Source organism: Dermacentor andersoni, chromosome 7 (assembly GCF_023375885.2).
Source record: "Dermacentor andersoni chromosome 7, qqDerAnde1_hic_scaffold, whole genome shotgun sequence".
In the NCBI taxonomy this organism is placed as follows: Eukaryota; Metazoa; Arthropoda; class Arachnida; order Ixodida; family Ixodidae; genus Dermacentor; species Dermacentor andersoni.
The window spans coordinates 78,486,259-78,502,302 of NC_092820.1; the positions used below are offsets into that span (position 1 = coordinate 78,486,259).

Genomic DNA, 16,044 nt, shown 5'->3' on the forward strand with positions numbered 1-16,044 from the left:
CGAACTCGCAAATCGCATGTAAAGGAAAAAAAAAACAATTGAGAAACTATATTTGGTGCTCGCGGTTGCTTAGCTTACAACAAAGAAAAAAAAAGGAAGAAACACACGAACAAGAAGAGACGAGACAAGTACTGTATCGTCTCTTCTCGTCCCATGTCCGTTATCTGCGCATCCTCACGACGAAACGTAAACAAGCTCTTCCAATTTTTCCATACAATTCTCCTCGTGAAGAAAGACGACTGAAATCCGTGACAAAGAAACGTAGCCAAACGAGGGCAAAATAGATTCATAGAACGCTCAGATTTAATTGGTGCTGCCGGAGATGTTTCTCCGGACACGTCAACTGGCGTGCTGCTTATACGGATGACAAAGACGGTGCGTATGAGACGACCCTACTCATATGCAGTTCGCGCGCGCAGAGCATGCACAACTTAGTCGCCTGTCATAACGAATGCAAAAAAAAAAATGATTACAAGAAGCGGGAGAGGAGACCACGAGGCAAGGAATTCCGAAAACGCGAACGAGCGCTTCCGGAATAAAAGCGCTGCCGCGAAAACCGCGAGCCTGATAAAAACGGCCGCCGTAACGCTAGCTTCGCCTCGTGGCAACAACGCCGAGAGGCAAAGCAGGATTAGCGCCGCCAATCTCGATTGGATTGGATTGGAGAAACTTTATTTATGCCTGCAGTTGGGCGCTCGCGCGCCCCGACGAGGGCCTACGTCATCCTCGAAGTTGCCGTTACTCGGCGCGGGTCTCCGCTCGCCGTTGCCGGCTCGCTGGGTCTCGAAAGATGCGCCGACAACGCTCCCGTCAGCTTTTGAAGGGCTCCAGCGATTCTGGAAGGTGAACGTCGTCCGCGTCCCACCTGGCCCCAAGTGAATATCCGTGATGAGTCGTTTCCGGCTTTATCAATATATATATATATATTTGCGGCAGACACAGGCGTCATCCTGTTACGAGTGTTGATACAAGCAACGCAAGCACGAGCTACACATATATTGGACGGCCATCCGCGTCTTCCCATCAAGAAAGAACATCGCTGTCAACGTCCCACTGTAGATCTCGAAAGGTCTTCATCATTCGAAGAAAGGCGCCAGTTCAGAGGCCTATTTTGTATTACAGGTCGTTATTTTTATTGTATTGTCTAGTATCAATCAGTAAGGCCCGCAATCATACCGCACCCCTGGTTTTGGTGACGCTGAAGCGAGCTTTTATTATTATTATTATTATTATTATTATTATTATTATTATTATTATTATTCCTAAACTATTTACCTTTAAAGCACGACCATTTCATTTCATTTTAATCCGGAAGTCTGTGACACTTATGCCCCACAGGGCTGGGCATGCAACTTGATATTCTTTGAAGTAATTTATCTTTGCAGGTATTTGTTGCCGCGCGTTTTCCTTTCTCTCTCTCTCTCTCTCTCTCTCTCTCTCTCTCTCTCTCTCTCTCTCTCTCTCTCTCTCTCTCTCGTTTTCTTCATGCAGCTAGCCAGCTCGGGTCCGTAATAGCGAGTCACTGCCCTCTGTGTCACCGTATACAATTTTTTTTCCCTATTTCTAGCTTGCCTTCACCGATGCGGCCACCAATGGGAAGAGAGACTCCACACCCTCTCAATGGAGGGATGTCTGGCCTAGTAAACAACGCGGATCGCAGAGGCCACGTACGTTACCAGACGTGGTGACTTGGTGGGCCGATCCAGTGAATAACAGCGCACGATACGCGTGCCCTTCGCAACGACCTGGAATTTCGCTTTGCAACGCGGGCCGATCTCGGAGGCAACGAAACGTCGCGGCACACACACACGCCTCGTAGCACTAACCGATAGAGCTATAACCAATATAAGCGTCTCCCCAGAAGAAGAATATATACTAAGGCAAGCACATACCAATAAGCTATTGCTCGACGCGCACACAGTGCTCCCTCTCTCCCTTTTCCTATTCACCCTTTCCCGTACCCCCAGTGTAGGGCAGCAAACCGGACGCTCGTCTGGTTGAACTCCCTGCCTTTCCTTCTGCTTGCTTTCTCTCTTCTTCGACAATCGTGTTCCGGTGGTTTCTAGGCCCAGTTTTTTTTTTTTTTTTTCCTCCCAGGCGCGTTTCCTTCTCACACTGGATCCGCGATTCGACTAATTCGGATACACGCATTGTACGCGCTCTCTTGTTATCATGCAGAGATAACTCGGCCCTCCGCATACAGACCGCACACGTGTCTAAAATCGTAAACTGAGCAAGTGGGTACTACGCATATCATCTTTCGGTTCTCGCAGCGCTCACAGAGACGGGGACAAAGAGAAGACGTGCGGTGGAAACGCGCTGTCCAGTGCGCTTCGCCTCTTGCCCTCCCCGTCTTTGCAAGCGCTGCGAGAATCGAAAGATGAATTTTACGTATCTCCCGTCAATTGGTGCTATAATGCCGCCGAACCGCCTTCGCTACTTGCCGAAAATAGCAACTTCCCGACCAAAAAAAAAAAAATAAATAAATAAATAAGAAAGAAAGAAAAAAAAAGCACATATATAATACGGTGTCGCCACCGCACGACTTTTTCAGTCCGCACTCGCTCGGAAATGGGCGGCGTCACGCTCCGCCGCACTCCCTCGTGGGGGCCAAACTGCTGGAGGAATTATACGTGGGCCACGACGGCATAGCCCCTTCCCCTCTCCAATTTCCTTCCTTCCTTCCTTCTCGCTTTCAAAACACTTTCCCGGAGCGCCGTCCGGTAGAGGAGCTTCCGCCCCGAAGGCGGAGCTCGCGTCCGTCACGCCACTTTGCCTCGCAAGCCGCCCGAATAAGACTTTAAAAGGGAAACTCTGGCGTTTTCGTAGCCATGATAGGATAGATATTGCCATTTTCAAACTGCATTGGCAGTCCTGTCACCGGCAAGGCGGTTTCATTTTCTTAGAGATTCGTCAATCAATTTTTAAATAACCAATAAACGAGATACCGAAACCGTAACGGGTAGCTGCTTCGTGTCACGTCACGATGAGTCGATGACGTCACATCCCCACACTACCATAACGTAAGCATGCAGAACGCAGAAACACGCGTGCCAAACACGCAGCACAGGTGGCGCTAGTGCCAAAGAAGCGAAGCTGACGATCTGTTCTGACAACAGAGGGCGCTTTTGCAGATTTTCCCGAGCTCGACAGCAGCGACTTTAGCGACGATTTCAGCGGCAGTGCCGGTGCAGTTTCTGACGTCACAAACACACGGCGGCCAATAAAAAGTCACGAGTCGGGAACACAACGAACCTTTAAATTTCATTTTCAGCAAAGCTAAATGACTTGCGGCCATATTGTTTGGCACAGATAATCAGAGTACAATAGAGAACGTATATTCAAAATTTTATTAAAATCGGTGAACATCGAAAAATCGCCGGAGTTGCCCTTTAAAAGCGCGAAACCCGCAGCCGACACAAAGAGCCGAGAGCTGTACGTGCTACACCACAGAGCTCAGGGTGGACGCCAGAGCACCGCGTGGACTCCGAGATCCGGTCGGCGCGAAAGGCACTCCGTTGCCATCTCGTATAGGCCACGTCCACTAACACCTATGCACGACGCTGCTCCTGCTTCGCAGGCTCGGACGAAAACTGGCGCACTGGAGCATGTGACGCAGGCTATGGTTTAGAAGGGAGCTATAGGCCGAGATAATGTAACGATCACGTTCCAACGCTATTTTTGAGGACATCCTATATTGCGTTTCACTTAGCTGTTCGCGTATATCAGCTTGTGTAAGGGTTCGTTAAGGTCCTATTTATACAGGCCCGGCCTGCATCCGTGGTCCGTCTGACCACGCACATTTTCAGAAAAAAAAAAAGTTTATGCGCCGCAATCATAATTTCAATGAGCACGCGAGTTTGCATATTCCCCATACGAGTCTAAATATGATCCCTGTATACATGTGACCGCACGGTTTTCATATGCAGGACACCAATACATGATGGTGCGAGATTACAGATATGTGACATATGTACACCTACCGCGGCAGCTCAGTGGACATGGCACACTGCATGCTGAGCGCAAGGTCGAGGGTTCGATTCGCTGAAGCATCGGCCGCATTTCGATGGAAGCGAAATGCGCGCACACACACACGAAAAAAACTAATTTACTTAGACATATGTGCACATTAAATAGTCCCAAGTGGTCAGAACAGTTCTGTGCAGTTTCGGGGCATTAAACCGCAAAAGTGGTCACGTGACCTACTTTTTTTTTCGTTTTCTTTCTTCGAAAGAGGCAGTGATGACACATTCTCTTGCCTGTCACGGCCTCCGCACCACGAAACAAGGCCACACAGGGTTATCTTCCCTATCATTAGCTTCACCATCATCTTCGCCATCGTTTTCATTTTCCTAGTACACATATGTACATTCCAGTGATTATGGCGTCCGTTTTACGAACTGCCGTTAACGACCGCTCTAAATTTATTCCGGACGTGTGAATTAACATAGTGAAGCTGCTAAAAAAAGGGGGGGGGGGGATTTTTTTTCCCACAATTCCTCAATCTTTCACTAAACAGAAGGAACAATGAAGTCGATCATAAGCATCGACGCAAACTCACCCGTCCGGTACGCTGTGGCGTCGGCTCAACGAATCGCTGCCCGTCGCCAGCACCATGGGGCAGCAGAACATCCGCCAATCGCGTCACAGGCGCAACGACAACGCTAGTGCGCTCGCACACGAACACACAGACACGCGCGCAAGTGTCACAGGATGGCACGCACAGACCCAGCGGCCCCGAAAGGCCTGTTCTCTACAGGGAAGCTCCCGAAGCACTACTACAGGATGAGGTCTGCAGTTATCGCTATCGACACAACGGGTGCGGTGACGTAGTCGCCAGCAGCTTCACCACTCAGTTTTTTTTTTCTTGAACGAACAACACGTGGTCTATGCGCCACAAAGTGTGGAACCAGTAAAGCCTGCTGCGTCCACGGCCAGAAGCACGGACTTCACACTATTCAACAGGGCACATGCGCTGTAACTCGGCAAAGCACGTCGCAGGTCGACTTGTAGTGCAATCCGAGCGGTGTAGCGGAGACGTTCCGTACAGAGGACACCGCTCTGCTTCCGAGTCCGCCGCCTCGGTATACGCGACAAACGCGAGGGGGCGGGCGACAACTCGACAAGGAAAGAAAGATCCTCTGCTAAAAAGCGCCCCAAGGCCTCGACGGGCCCACGGGAACGCGGTGGTCGATGGCGTAGAACAATGATTCGGGGCAACGAAGACGCCCGCGAAGGCTTACGAGCGCCGTTCAGTCGATACGTAACCACGCGTCCAAATTCCGTCGTCACAACAACAAGAAGCCATATAGAGGGAATGTCAACTCGAAGTCGACCTCCTTTCCTTCGAGCGCTGGCTCTCTCCGCGGTCGGTTTCCTCCAGCGACGAAAACAGCCCCAGAAAGCAGTAAGCCTTACTGCGCAGTTAAGTTTTTCTAGCGGCGTAGAAAAGGTGCGTTGGGAAAAAGAATCAGACTTCGTTTCAGTGACGTGTACAACCTCGCGGCATTTACGTATGCCGAAAAGGCAGACGACTCGACAATGACGTGAGAGTTACACCCGAATCCAGCTGGAAAGAAAAGCAAGCTTTGAAACCGGAGCCTACACAAGACCACCGGCCGGTCCCGAACAATATCCGAAGCCAAATGTTCCCTAGGCGAACAGCGTCGTCTCGTTCCCGCGCGATTTTGCGGCAGACATGGGAAACGGCTCGCGCCACAAAATCTGCTTCGATTATGATCGAACCAGTACACGTCTCCGCCTAAGATAGACGCAGAAAAAGATTTCAAAACAGCGTTGAGTCAATCCGCAAACCCTTCACGTTACATGTTCCGAGGATGTGTGACCATGTACACATGCCACAGCCAAAGAACTGGGCAAGCATTCCAACGGTGTCTATCACAGGTGAGGTCTCTTCAGTCCCAACACTTCAACGGTGTTTCAACTTGTCCGAGCTACTCAGAGTACTTGAATAAGCAAGGTGTTTCCTCCACGAAGTGTTGACAGACAGGCGTACTACCTTTTTAGTCCGGCTGAACACTGCTGCTGCTGCGAATAATGGAATCAGAACGCAGCGTCATGTTCAAGAACTCTCATACTCACAAGATGCAATAACGTCAAGAAACTACGTGACCGTGACTACTACGTAAAGGGCATATTACTACACATAGAGCAAGCACAACTACCGGAGCACAGTACGTAGTACAAAACCCGTCCGTCTAGCGAACAAGTTTGGTCTTCCTGCGTCTGCCGCGAAGCCGAAGCCCGTGTCAAAGACCTCAGCCAGCCGAAGAGCAGCAGCAGCAGAAGCAGACCGCCCAGACGTCAAAATAAGCGCGGAAACAAGTCCTCGTCGCCGCAGCAACAGGCGGATGCTATCCCCTCGCAGCCAATCAGTCGCATCTGTCGTCTCCTGGGATACGGCCAGAACAGAGCGGAGGACCTCGCGTGGAACTCGAGAAACTCGACACCTCCGTGTGCACTCTAAATTACCTCGCAGTTCACGTCGCAGAGGAACACAATCTACAAGCGAGAGCACGCAAACGAAAAGAATAAAAATTGAGGGGAAGGGAATGCCGGACCACGCCCATCGACAACGCGATGGATCACGCCACTATTGGAGGCCGCTTTAGGCTTGAAGCGCGCACCGTCAAGGAGCGCAATAATTGGTGGGAAAAAGGAGGCTGCGTGCCGAGAGAGAGAGAGAGTGGGATGCCGACCAAGGGTTTCCGGTAGGTACAAGCCTCGCCTCGACGTTCACTTCCCTAATTTCGAGCGCTGCTTTAATTAAGCGGCGGTTGGAGAAATCGGCGCCCGCCGACCAATGCGAGTGCGCGAGAAAATTAGAAAGAAGGAAAGAAAGAAAGAAAACGATCGAAGTTCAGTGAGATGGGAGAGCTCTTGCCGACGGAGGCGTTTCTTTGCGGTTGCAGACGGCGAGTCGCAGCAGACGACGAGTTTCGAGTTCGCGGTAGCCAGGAAACGTAGACGATAAATGCAGACGACCAGATGGGCCGAGAAGGCGTTTCGAACGTTTGCAGGCAGTTCGAAACGTAGATGAAGCCAGTAACACTTCTGCCCACAACAGCAACAAGTGAAGAATGCGAAATGGAAAAATAATTGGAAATAAAAAGCCAGGAAGCGGGGAAACTTTTGCTTCTTTTCAGGACAACGCCGATTCGCGCATACGCTCTCCACTGGTGCGCAGAGACGGTTGCGTAAAGGCGAAGGCTTCGAGTCGGAACGACGATGGTGGAGTCTGGGCGCCGAGGGAATTCCTCTTCAATTCTTGTCCACTGAGACCAATTATGAAACGCTATAAACGGCCGAGTAAGAAGAAAAAAAAATGCAGCAAAGCACAATATCAGCAGCGAACAGAAAAAAAAAAACGAAGCACACACACACAGGCACGCGCACAGTCAGCAGCAGCCTTCACAGAGCCAGGCGATAAGCAGACACCGGCTACAGCGGACACCACCACCACCACTACGACGGGAATGCACACTGCAGCAGTGCCGGTTCCGCAGTTTCACAAGCCCGGGGGCAGACCACGGCCAAGGGAGGGGCCGGCCGCGTTGAGCAAGCGACGTCGGAAACGCTCGCGCGACGCCGAAGGCGCCGCCGCGCTAGACTGAGCCAGGAATACCGGAGGGCCGATGGAAGAAAGGGCGCGACGGGACGGAAGGGAGAAACGGGGAAGGAGCGGGGATGCAACAACGAACCGAGAACGGCCACGCCACGGGTCAGGGAAAGGGACAGGAGGAACGCAAGGAGGGCAGCCGTAGCAAATAGCTGGGGGAAAAACTGTCCTTCCTCAAAATGGGGAAAGGGCGACGGAAAGGAGAGCGAATGGAGAAGGGATAGGAAACGGCTTTCGCCTAGACCATTTCCCCTCCCTTTCCCCTTTGCAGCATCCTGCTCCGCGGAGCGCCTCTGGAATCCCGTCGAGCATCGGCGAGCGGTGGCGCGTCGAGCGGTGAACGAGAGCGCCGCTTCTCCCTCCCATCCTTTCCTCCCCTTTCGCGCAGCAGCATCCCCCGGTCCTTACCCCCCTTTTCACGTTCCAGTATAGCGCCATTCTTTTCCACCAGATCGACGCCGGAAAAGAAAGCTCTTTCTCGAGACGGTGGGCACGAAACCCCTCCTTCCCCAATGGCTATCACTAAGAAGCTCGCCTTCCAGGAAAAGCACGCTTTAGGGAAGAGAACAGATCTCCCACCGCAATTCCCCTCCCCCACCACTCCTTTCTCTCAGCAAAGCAGCAGCTTTTCCTAGTGGTCGGCGCAGCACGAACAAATGTGCATAGCGCGTCTCCCTATTAGGGAAAGAACACTGTACAGACGCCGCCACCGCCCGTAGCAAACATGTATTTTCCTCAAAAGAAGCCCAGAACGCCAGTGCCTCTTTTACTGGAGCTCGCATCATCTGCTTTCCGGCAGAATATCGCCCGGCATAAATGGGGAAAATGGTACGATACTGTCTTTCTTTCGATTTTCTCAAGGCCCGTCCGATAACTTACGATCGAGCCTGCTCTTTTAACCGTAGCGTGCGCCGTTTTTCATCCATTTGACGCATACTCATGCGCACAACAAAAAAAAAATGAGGGCACACGATCCCTCAATCGCCGATGAGAGCCTCCGATATACTTCCAAAACATAATCGTTCCAAAACACACAGAACCTAAAGTTCCCAACAAAGAAAGGTAAAAAGCCTTTTCTTGGCAGCCTACACAGCAGAATGCAATGCGCATTCAGCTAGGAAATTTCAGCTAAGGGGCTAAGGGAAGACGAATACGCAAGAACCCCTCCCTATTACGGGACACAATCTATGTACCCACTAGACACCTTCCCACCAGGCCTCCGTTTCATTAACGGAGACAGATCCCTCGCCTTTCACGAAGCATGCCAGCGAGCAATTTTGCGTCTCAGTTTCGAAATGTTCCTGGTCTTCATCCTCTTTCTTTACACAGCAGGCGGGAAAAATGGGGAATATATTCGGCGTCAACTTATTACAGATGCATGACACCAGGCCCCAACCACTCACCCTATTTCGCCTTTCTTTCCCTCGACGTGAATATTTAATGTCGTTTCTCCCACCTCGGCTCGCAATAATGGCATTCGCAAGGGAACATTTTCTTCCCTTCCCTCACCTAACTTGCTCGGCGAGAAATTGCGGCACACAGGCCCGCGATGAAAATGGGGAGTAGCGGGCAGCACAGCAAAGCCCGCGCTTTCCCCATTTGGGAATCTTTCTACAGAGACACCTTATACGCGAGACACATCTCCTTTTTTCCCCTGTTCGCAACGAGCATTGTCTCATCCGGCCAGTTTATACAGCAAGCAGAAAAACGGTCAGACAAGAGTAAAATTCTGTACTAACTACAGTTCGACGCCTATGACCCCCCCCCCCCCCCCCAAAAGGATTCGGCCCACAACGTACAACGTACACGCTATTTTCTGTATTGCTTAAGAAACAGCAAACAAGGATTAAAACGAGCTTGAATAACTTTCTTGTAATGATTTGAAGCAGAAGAAAACGTTCTTGGCAGCTCTTCTACATACATACATGGAGCAAATGCGAGTATAGTTGTAATGGACCTCACAAAATTGCGCGAATCTTTTAGGAACTGCATGCTCTCGCTGAATACAATGCGCAACCCTATATAGCAAGTCTTTCCCATCGACTCTTCTTTCACGATTTCTTATATCAGACATATACTAGAGTGCGACGAACCAGAATTAAAAGAAAGCCAGAAAGAAGGAAAAGCCCACTGGAAGCGGCCACATACGAAGAGTGAATGCGTCCAGAAAAGGGACAAACAAAGGAGCGCACATCGCAGCTTGTTATGCAAAGCTCCGATAGTGCGACGTATACTTAGCGCCCTTGCTTTTCCCTTGCCATGCAAGCTAAGTTTCACTTCCTTTAGAACAAATATCTGCTCCCTCCTTTCTACCCTCTCCCTCTCTCCATTACTCCCATCTCACCCACCCTGCTGGCGCTGAGCCGTGCTCCCGCATGGGTTGCAGAAGATAGTGCTAGCCTTTCCTCTTTTCCCCACAAGAACCACTTCTCTCTCTCTCTGCTCTCTTTTATGCCCACGTTGGCACAACATGAACCGTGGTCGCCTTGGCGTCCGAAAGCCTGACCCAACTCCTGCGGCTAACGTTAAGCCTGACCCAACTCCTGTGCCAGCTAACGTTATCCAAGCTGTTAAACGAAAGCAAACATGCAGAAAAAATGATGCAAGATACAGCTATAAAAACCTGTGTTGTTCGGTCGTCGGAGGTCTGACGATTGAACACCGTATCTTCAGATCGCATATTGCACCGTGTTTCTTTTTTTTTTTTTTCGCCCTCTGAACAGCTTGGTTAACGTTAGCTGGGACATCCTATACACTCACAGAAAGGCGGAACGTCAAACAAAAGCTTTCGCATCTGCGTTGTCTATACACGCTCGAACGCTGCTTCTATATGTGGCTCACGGACACAGCGGCCGCGGGTAAAAACGTTGGCCAAAGATGAAGAGCGAACGAAATTGGCGGAAATTAACAATTAATCCCTATTTCTTAGGCGATTTCGCGACCTTCCATTTCGTACTGGGATCCTATAGATAAACAGCGCTAAAGAGAGAAGGATCGACAGGCATAAAGAAAGACCACAAACGGCGTCCTTATGATGTCAGTTCTTATTCCTTTAGCGCTATTTAGGATCCCAGTATGATTGACTAACAGACCGCAAACAATAAGGGAGCGAAATGACCTGAAACAGAAGACATAGAAAAGTTCCAAACGTTCGATTGCCATCGCATCGGTCTTTTATACACTTCTTTTTAACCTGATCCTATCTTCTCTCTATTTGAGTGGCTGTTGTTACATGCCTACTCATAATTTGATACCCACTCTGCAACGATTTCCACTGCGAGTCAACAGTACACTGCCAAATAAACAAATAAGATTAAAGAAATGGCCAGATTTCCGTCTTCGATTTCGCCTTTCGACAACCCGGGTTTACTTAACGCGCACCTAAATCTACAAATGCTCGCGCATTCCGCTAGCAATTGGAATGCGGCTCACCGCGGCCGGATCGAAAGGAACCGACGACCTCGTGCTATCGCCAACACAGAACGTCATCCAGCGATCGAGGACAGCGGCGGGTTTCTCATCGAGGCCTTAATCGGCACCAATTTAACCCTATACGGATCAGCCATAGCTAGACAACAGGGATCGGAATGAACTAGCCGATACAATTAGGCGAGGCTGTGAAAGACAGGCGACAACAACGTGCTTAAACCCGCGGGGGTGAACGACGTACACGACAGGTGCACCGTCGTTCGTTCAACTCGCCCGAGCACTATAGAAGAGAGCACTTCGAATCACTGAATCAATGATTCGAACAACGCCACGTAGGACACATCAATTGTTCAATGCACGCGAATCAACGGCAGCGCTTGTTTTTTTTTTTTTTCTTTCCCGCGCACGCAATAAAACCGTTAATTAGGCTACCGTTAGCAACGCCGCGCGGTGATGACTCGGGAGGGAGAGAGGATCGACGCAGGGCTAGAGAAACGTGCTACTCCCATCAAAGCACTCACCTCATTTGAAAAGCACGACCGAGCTCGAACAGAATAGCTAAAAAAAAGATTACAGGCACCAAAGAAGGAAACATCACAGAATGAAACATACCAGAATCAATTTAACAAACCATCCGCGCGCGATATCGCAGTGAACGGTGGAGAGTATCAGAAGTTCAGGGGACGAGCGAAGAGACACCCGTACACAATCGTATACCCGATCAGTTCGAAATGAAAGCCAGCCGGAGATGGTAATCGCGCGATCTGTACAGAGCTCACACGGCCTAACTCGATCCGTTCTTCGGGAAATGGGGCGCTCGTAATGCTACACGAACGGCGGTCAATCTCAGGCGTCCCCGTGCGCTCGCGTTCCCCCCGTGCTGCACATTATCCGACCCAACATTCGTCGTCTCTACGGCTTTTTACACCCCATATTTCACCTCCCACTCACCCTCTAAATTAAGGAGCAGGCGGTGGAGGGGAGGGGCAAGGCACACGGAGGAGAGGTACCTTCAACCCCGCCGACCCCGAACCTCCTCTCTCTCTTCCTTCGTCGCGTCCAAGCCAGCCAACGAACGAGCCGCAGACCCAGCCGCCGCCGTATAGTCGGGAGAAGAGAGTGCATTGATCCGGCGAAGGCGGCGGATGCAATGGCCCACGGGAACCGGAAGGGGAAGAAAGGAAGCCCGGGAGGAGCGCGCGAGACGCATCTCCTCCTCTCTCTCTTTGGTACGGCTTCCTTCTCTTCCTCTTCCGGTCAGCGCACTCTTCCCCGCCGGTCGTCGCTCTCCAGACGCGCCCACCATTTCCCCTAAATATATATATGTATATATACACACGTCCCGAGTTCCCTATCACAATAACACTGCCATCCCCCGCATCTCCCCTTCCATTTCGTTCCTCGATGGAGTAATTAGGAGAAGTGAGTCGGCTGGCGCTACTCTGCACTGCACCGAATTCGAGCAGCAGCTAGGGTCCGAGGGACGCTCGGATGACGCCGAACTTCCGGTCAAAGCGGAAACGCGAGAACCTTTATGAATTGAACAATACACCCGGAGACTTCAACGACAACGACGTCATGACAGGAGACCTACGCATCGGAGCGAAAAGAAGAAAGGTTGAACTGCGTTAGGAAATTACCCTTCCACAATAAATAAATAAATACAAGAAGACGCGTACCCGTGAGAGGAGACTTGGTAAGCTCGGAAAGATGCAAGAAGAACTAACAACATGTACACGATGACGTCACCTTCAAGTTACCGCACCAATTCGCGGTGAGGTGATGTATTTTGGTGGTGACATGCTCGGGCCTAGCAAGCGAATTGCTTATCTGCAAATATAAACGACTGTACTGACATTCCGAAGGAGCCAAGTATATTCTACCTAGTCAGTTCAGATAAGCTTTTGCCTGCGCCTAAAAACGGCCCAGGTACGAGAAAACATACCTGGAAGCCTGAGACGTCACACCGACGTGCTGGTACTAAGGCTTCGGCGCGAAACTCAGACGAGTTTCGCCTCCATTTTTTGCGTTAACTGGCAAACGTTTTCATCACCCAAACGGATGACAATCAGGTTGTGAGAATGGTCATTTGGAGAGGAACAGTCTACAGACTAACGAAGCATACTTTTCAAAACAATGTTTCCGTTATTTTCGCGGTGATAGGTTGATCATCAGGACCGAAAAGGAAAGCACAACTTCACTTTCTTTTTTAGATTTCCCGACGAGAGTCCAGCACCAGTATAACTCAGTGTGACGTCACGGATTTCAAGGTATTTTTTTTTTCTTCTTGTATTTGGACCATTAAGGCACAACAAGATTTTAAAGCTTGCCAAATTGCCTTCAAATGCTTTAAAATGCAATATACATTTCATCTTTATACGGATGAACATTTACCTAAGCTCGAGCAGACGCCGTCAAAATCCTTTCACGACGAACTGGAGCGAAAACTTGAATGCGGCGTTGCCACCTGCCTTTTTTTTGGCTCACCAAGCCTATTCTAACGACAAGAGTGGCTTTTTTTTTCCCCTTTGCATTGTAGAATATCAATCGTTAATACGTCACAAATTGTTGTTCTTTCTTTAGTGTCATTTCCTTTAACCGTTCAAACTGATTTAGCGTTTTCCTTAAGAAGTGTCCGTAAACAAAACAAGCGGTACACGAGAAAGCGAGAGAAAGGTAAGGAACCTTTAGTATCCTTGTCTCATTTTTTGTGAGCCTGTCGCTCGAACACACCGAAAAATATGACGCGTTATTTTAAACGCTTTCTCGCCGCGACGGCGCTATAAGGCACGCGGGTTCTATAGCTATACGCAAACAAGTTCGATCGCGCGAGTCAACGCCCTATAGGCAGCACTGTCGGAAAGGCCGGGCGCATTAACGTTGGGAGAACGCGTCCTGCCCGACAGAATGTTCCAATTAAAATGTCACACGGGCGGCACCTTATTCGCAAAAGCCAGACGGCGATTTTCGAGCCACTCGTCGAGGCACTGCCACGGGACGTTGACACGAGCAGCAACAGGCATCCCGGAGCAAGAGGAAAAAGGTTGGGAAAAGAAAATCGAGGAAAAAAAAAGAGAAGAAAAGACTTACTGGAGAGAGGAAAATTTCCAACGCGAAGTACGCCGCCGACAGAGGAAACTTAAAACCCGGCCGCCTGTCTGAGAAGACTGCTGCGGGAAGGAAAGACACACAGTCGCACGCGGTGCTCCAACAGAAGAAACGGTTCACAGGAGATCCGCTTCGTGGGGTTTAACGTCCAACGAAACATTGCGGGTATAAGAACACCGGATGACGAAAAAACTAATCCGAAGTCCTCCAACCGTACGTTGGAGGACCCCGGAGTAAATTTTTTCGTCGTCTGGTGTTCTTTATAACGTGCACCCAAATCTAAGTGAACGAGTGTTCCTGCATTTCGCCACGCGTCGGTATATGCGGTCGCCGCGAGAGGGGATCGAGCCCGCGACCTCTTGCTTAGCAGCAGAATGCCATAGCCACTGCGTCACCATGGCAGGTGGTTAAGTCTGGAAGGACGGACCTAGGAGAAATTCTTTTTTTCTCAACTTCGAAGGTTTCTTTCTCGGAAACCCGTGCGGGATTCCTTTGTAGCGTAGAGTTAGAAGACGGGTGGATGCCCATCTATCCCTGTCAGAGAGTTCGAACCAAGAAAAAAAAGTGCGTTAAAGTTAGTTAATTCAATTATGCGGTTTTAAGCGCTGAAACCCGATTATGAGGCGGGCCGTGACTCCGGGTTGATTATATGTTAACCACCTGGGGTTCCTTAACGTGAACCTAATTTAGAGGAAGTGTACGATCGGTACAGCGGGTTCATAAAGCACCCCCCTCTCTCTGACATCTCCCTCTAACACACACACACACGTTCCAGGAGGGGGCTTTTGTGTGTTCACTGTTCATTAAGTCTTTATCTACCGGCGACTCCGTCTTGTTTGCACACAAAAAGCAAATTATGTTGTTGGGCTATAGATGATACGTATGATGATAACTACAGCGTGCGCAGTTTTCGTTACAAGTTCCCATTTTCCCAATATGGACTTAATTAGCAAAGTGGCTAATCTAAGATGGTTGGCAATCCATAGTTGTGCGCGCATGGCCTTCAAATACATAAATGTCAACAGCCCCGCTCGCCCTCCGCCGCTTTTGCAAAGCCCGCAAGGTTCATGAAATACCATCAGAATGTCGTCGTGTCATCGACTTGGCAGACATATCGAAATCGTCAAACACCGTTGTTCAACGATCGTCGGGTAACGAACTACAGATTCAAAGAAACAACCGCGCTACTGGTCCAGAACGGGAGGAAGGGGTCGAACCCGGAACCTCTGACTTTCGAGGCCGGCTTCCCGCAAGCTGAAGCCAGAAGCACACTCCGCCATACAAACTCCGCACAGTGCATACAGATAACTAGAGACGCGTATTGCACGAGCCAATCGTGAGCGATAACCGGCTGCACGTCACAAAGAGAGAAGGAATAACAAGAGTGCCCCCTTACGAGGCCACTAACCCTTTCACGATCCTTCTGTCAAGAGGGCAACGCGCACAAGGCGACGGTCGGCTCGCGCTCAGTCATCACGGTCTCTGGCACGCGTGCGGATGTGCGGACAACTAACTACACACGTGCACAAATTTCGTTTTATACACGCTGCTCGTGCGCGGAACCAGTGTAAACCAAGATTTCTGCACTTGCGCGCGACACGTGCATTTTTTCTTGGCAGATCCGCACGTGTGCGGAAGGCCGTGCGGACTGAGCGTAAAAGTCGGCGCTATAATTAACGGCGCACAATCGCACACAAGACGGCTCACGAGAAGAACGAGTGCGTCCGCATAGAGCTGTATACCGACAAGCTATATAGGTTTTCAAGCCTAACTACGTACGGCTCGATTAGTGTAAGACGGAATGTCAGATTAAAGGAGCACAGCTAGACAATATCGAAAGAACTGCCATATACCTGGTAATGTTGCAC

The 16,044-nt window shown here is 50.1% G+C and overlaps 1 protein-coding gene across 3 annotated transcripts in view; it reads right to left on the reverse strand.

Moving 5' to 3' along the window:
• ena (ENAH actin regulator enabled) overlaps positions 1–16,044 on the reverse strand; it is a 128,753-nt gene that overhangs the window by 79,588 nt on the left and 33,121 nt on the right. Inside the window, exon 1 of one of the 3 annotated variants that reach the window (XM_050181525.3) lies at positions 4,562–7,985. The exons of 1 other annotated variant lie outside the window; for it this stretch is intronic. In XM_050181525.3, the coding sequence (XP_050037482.1) occupies positions 4,562–4,632 (71 nt within the window). In that variant the 5' untranslated portion in view covers positions 4,633–7,985. Of the gene's footprint in view, positions 1–4,561; positions 8,012–16,044 lie in introns of those variants that run through there. One more of the 3 variants, XM_055072765.2, reaches the window with a different exon arrangement.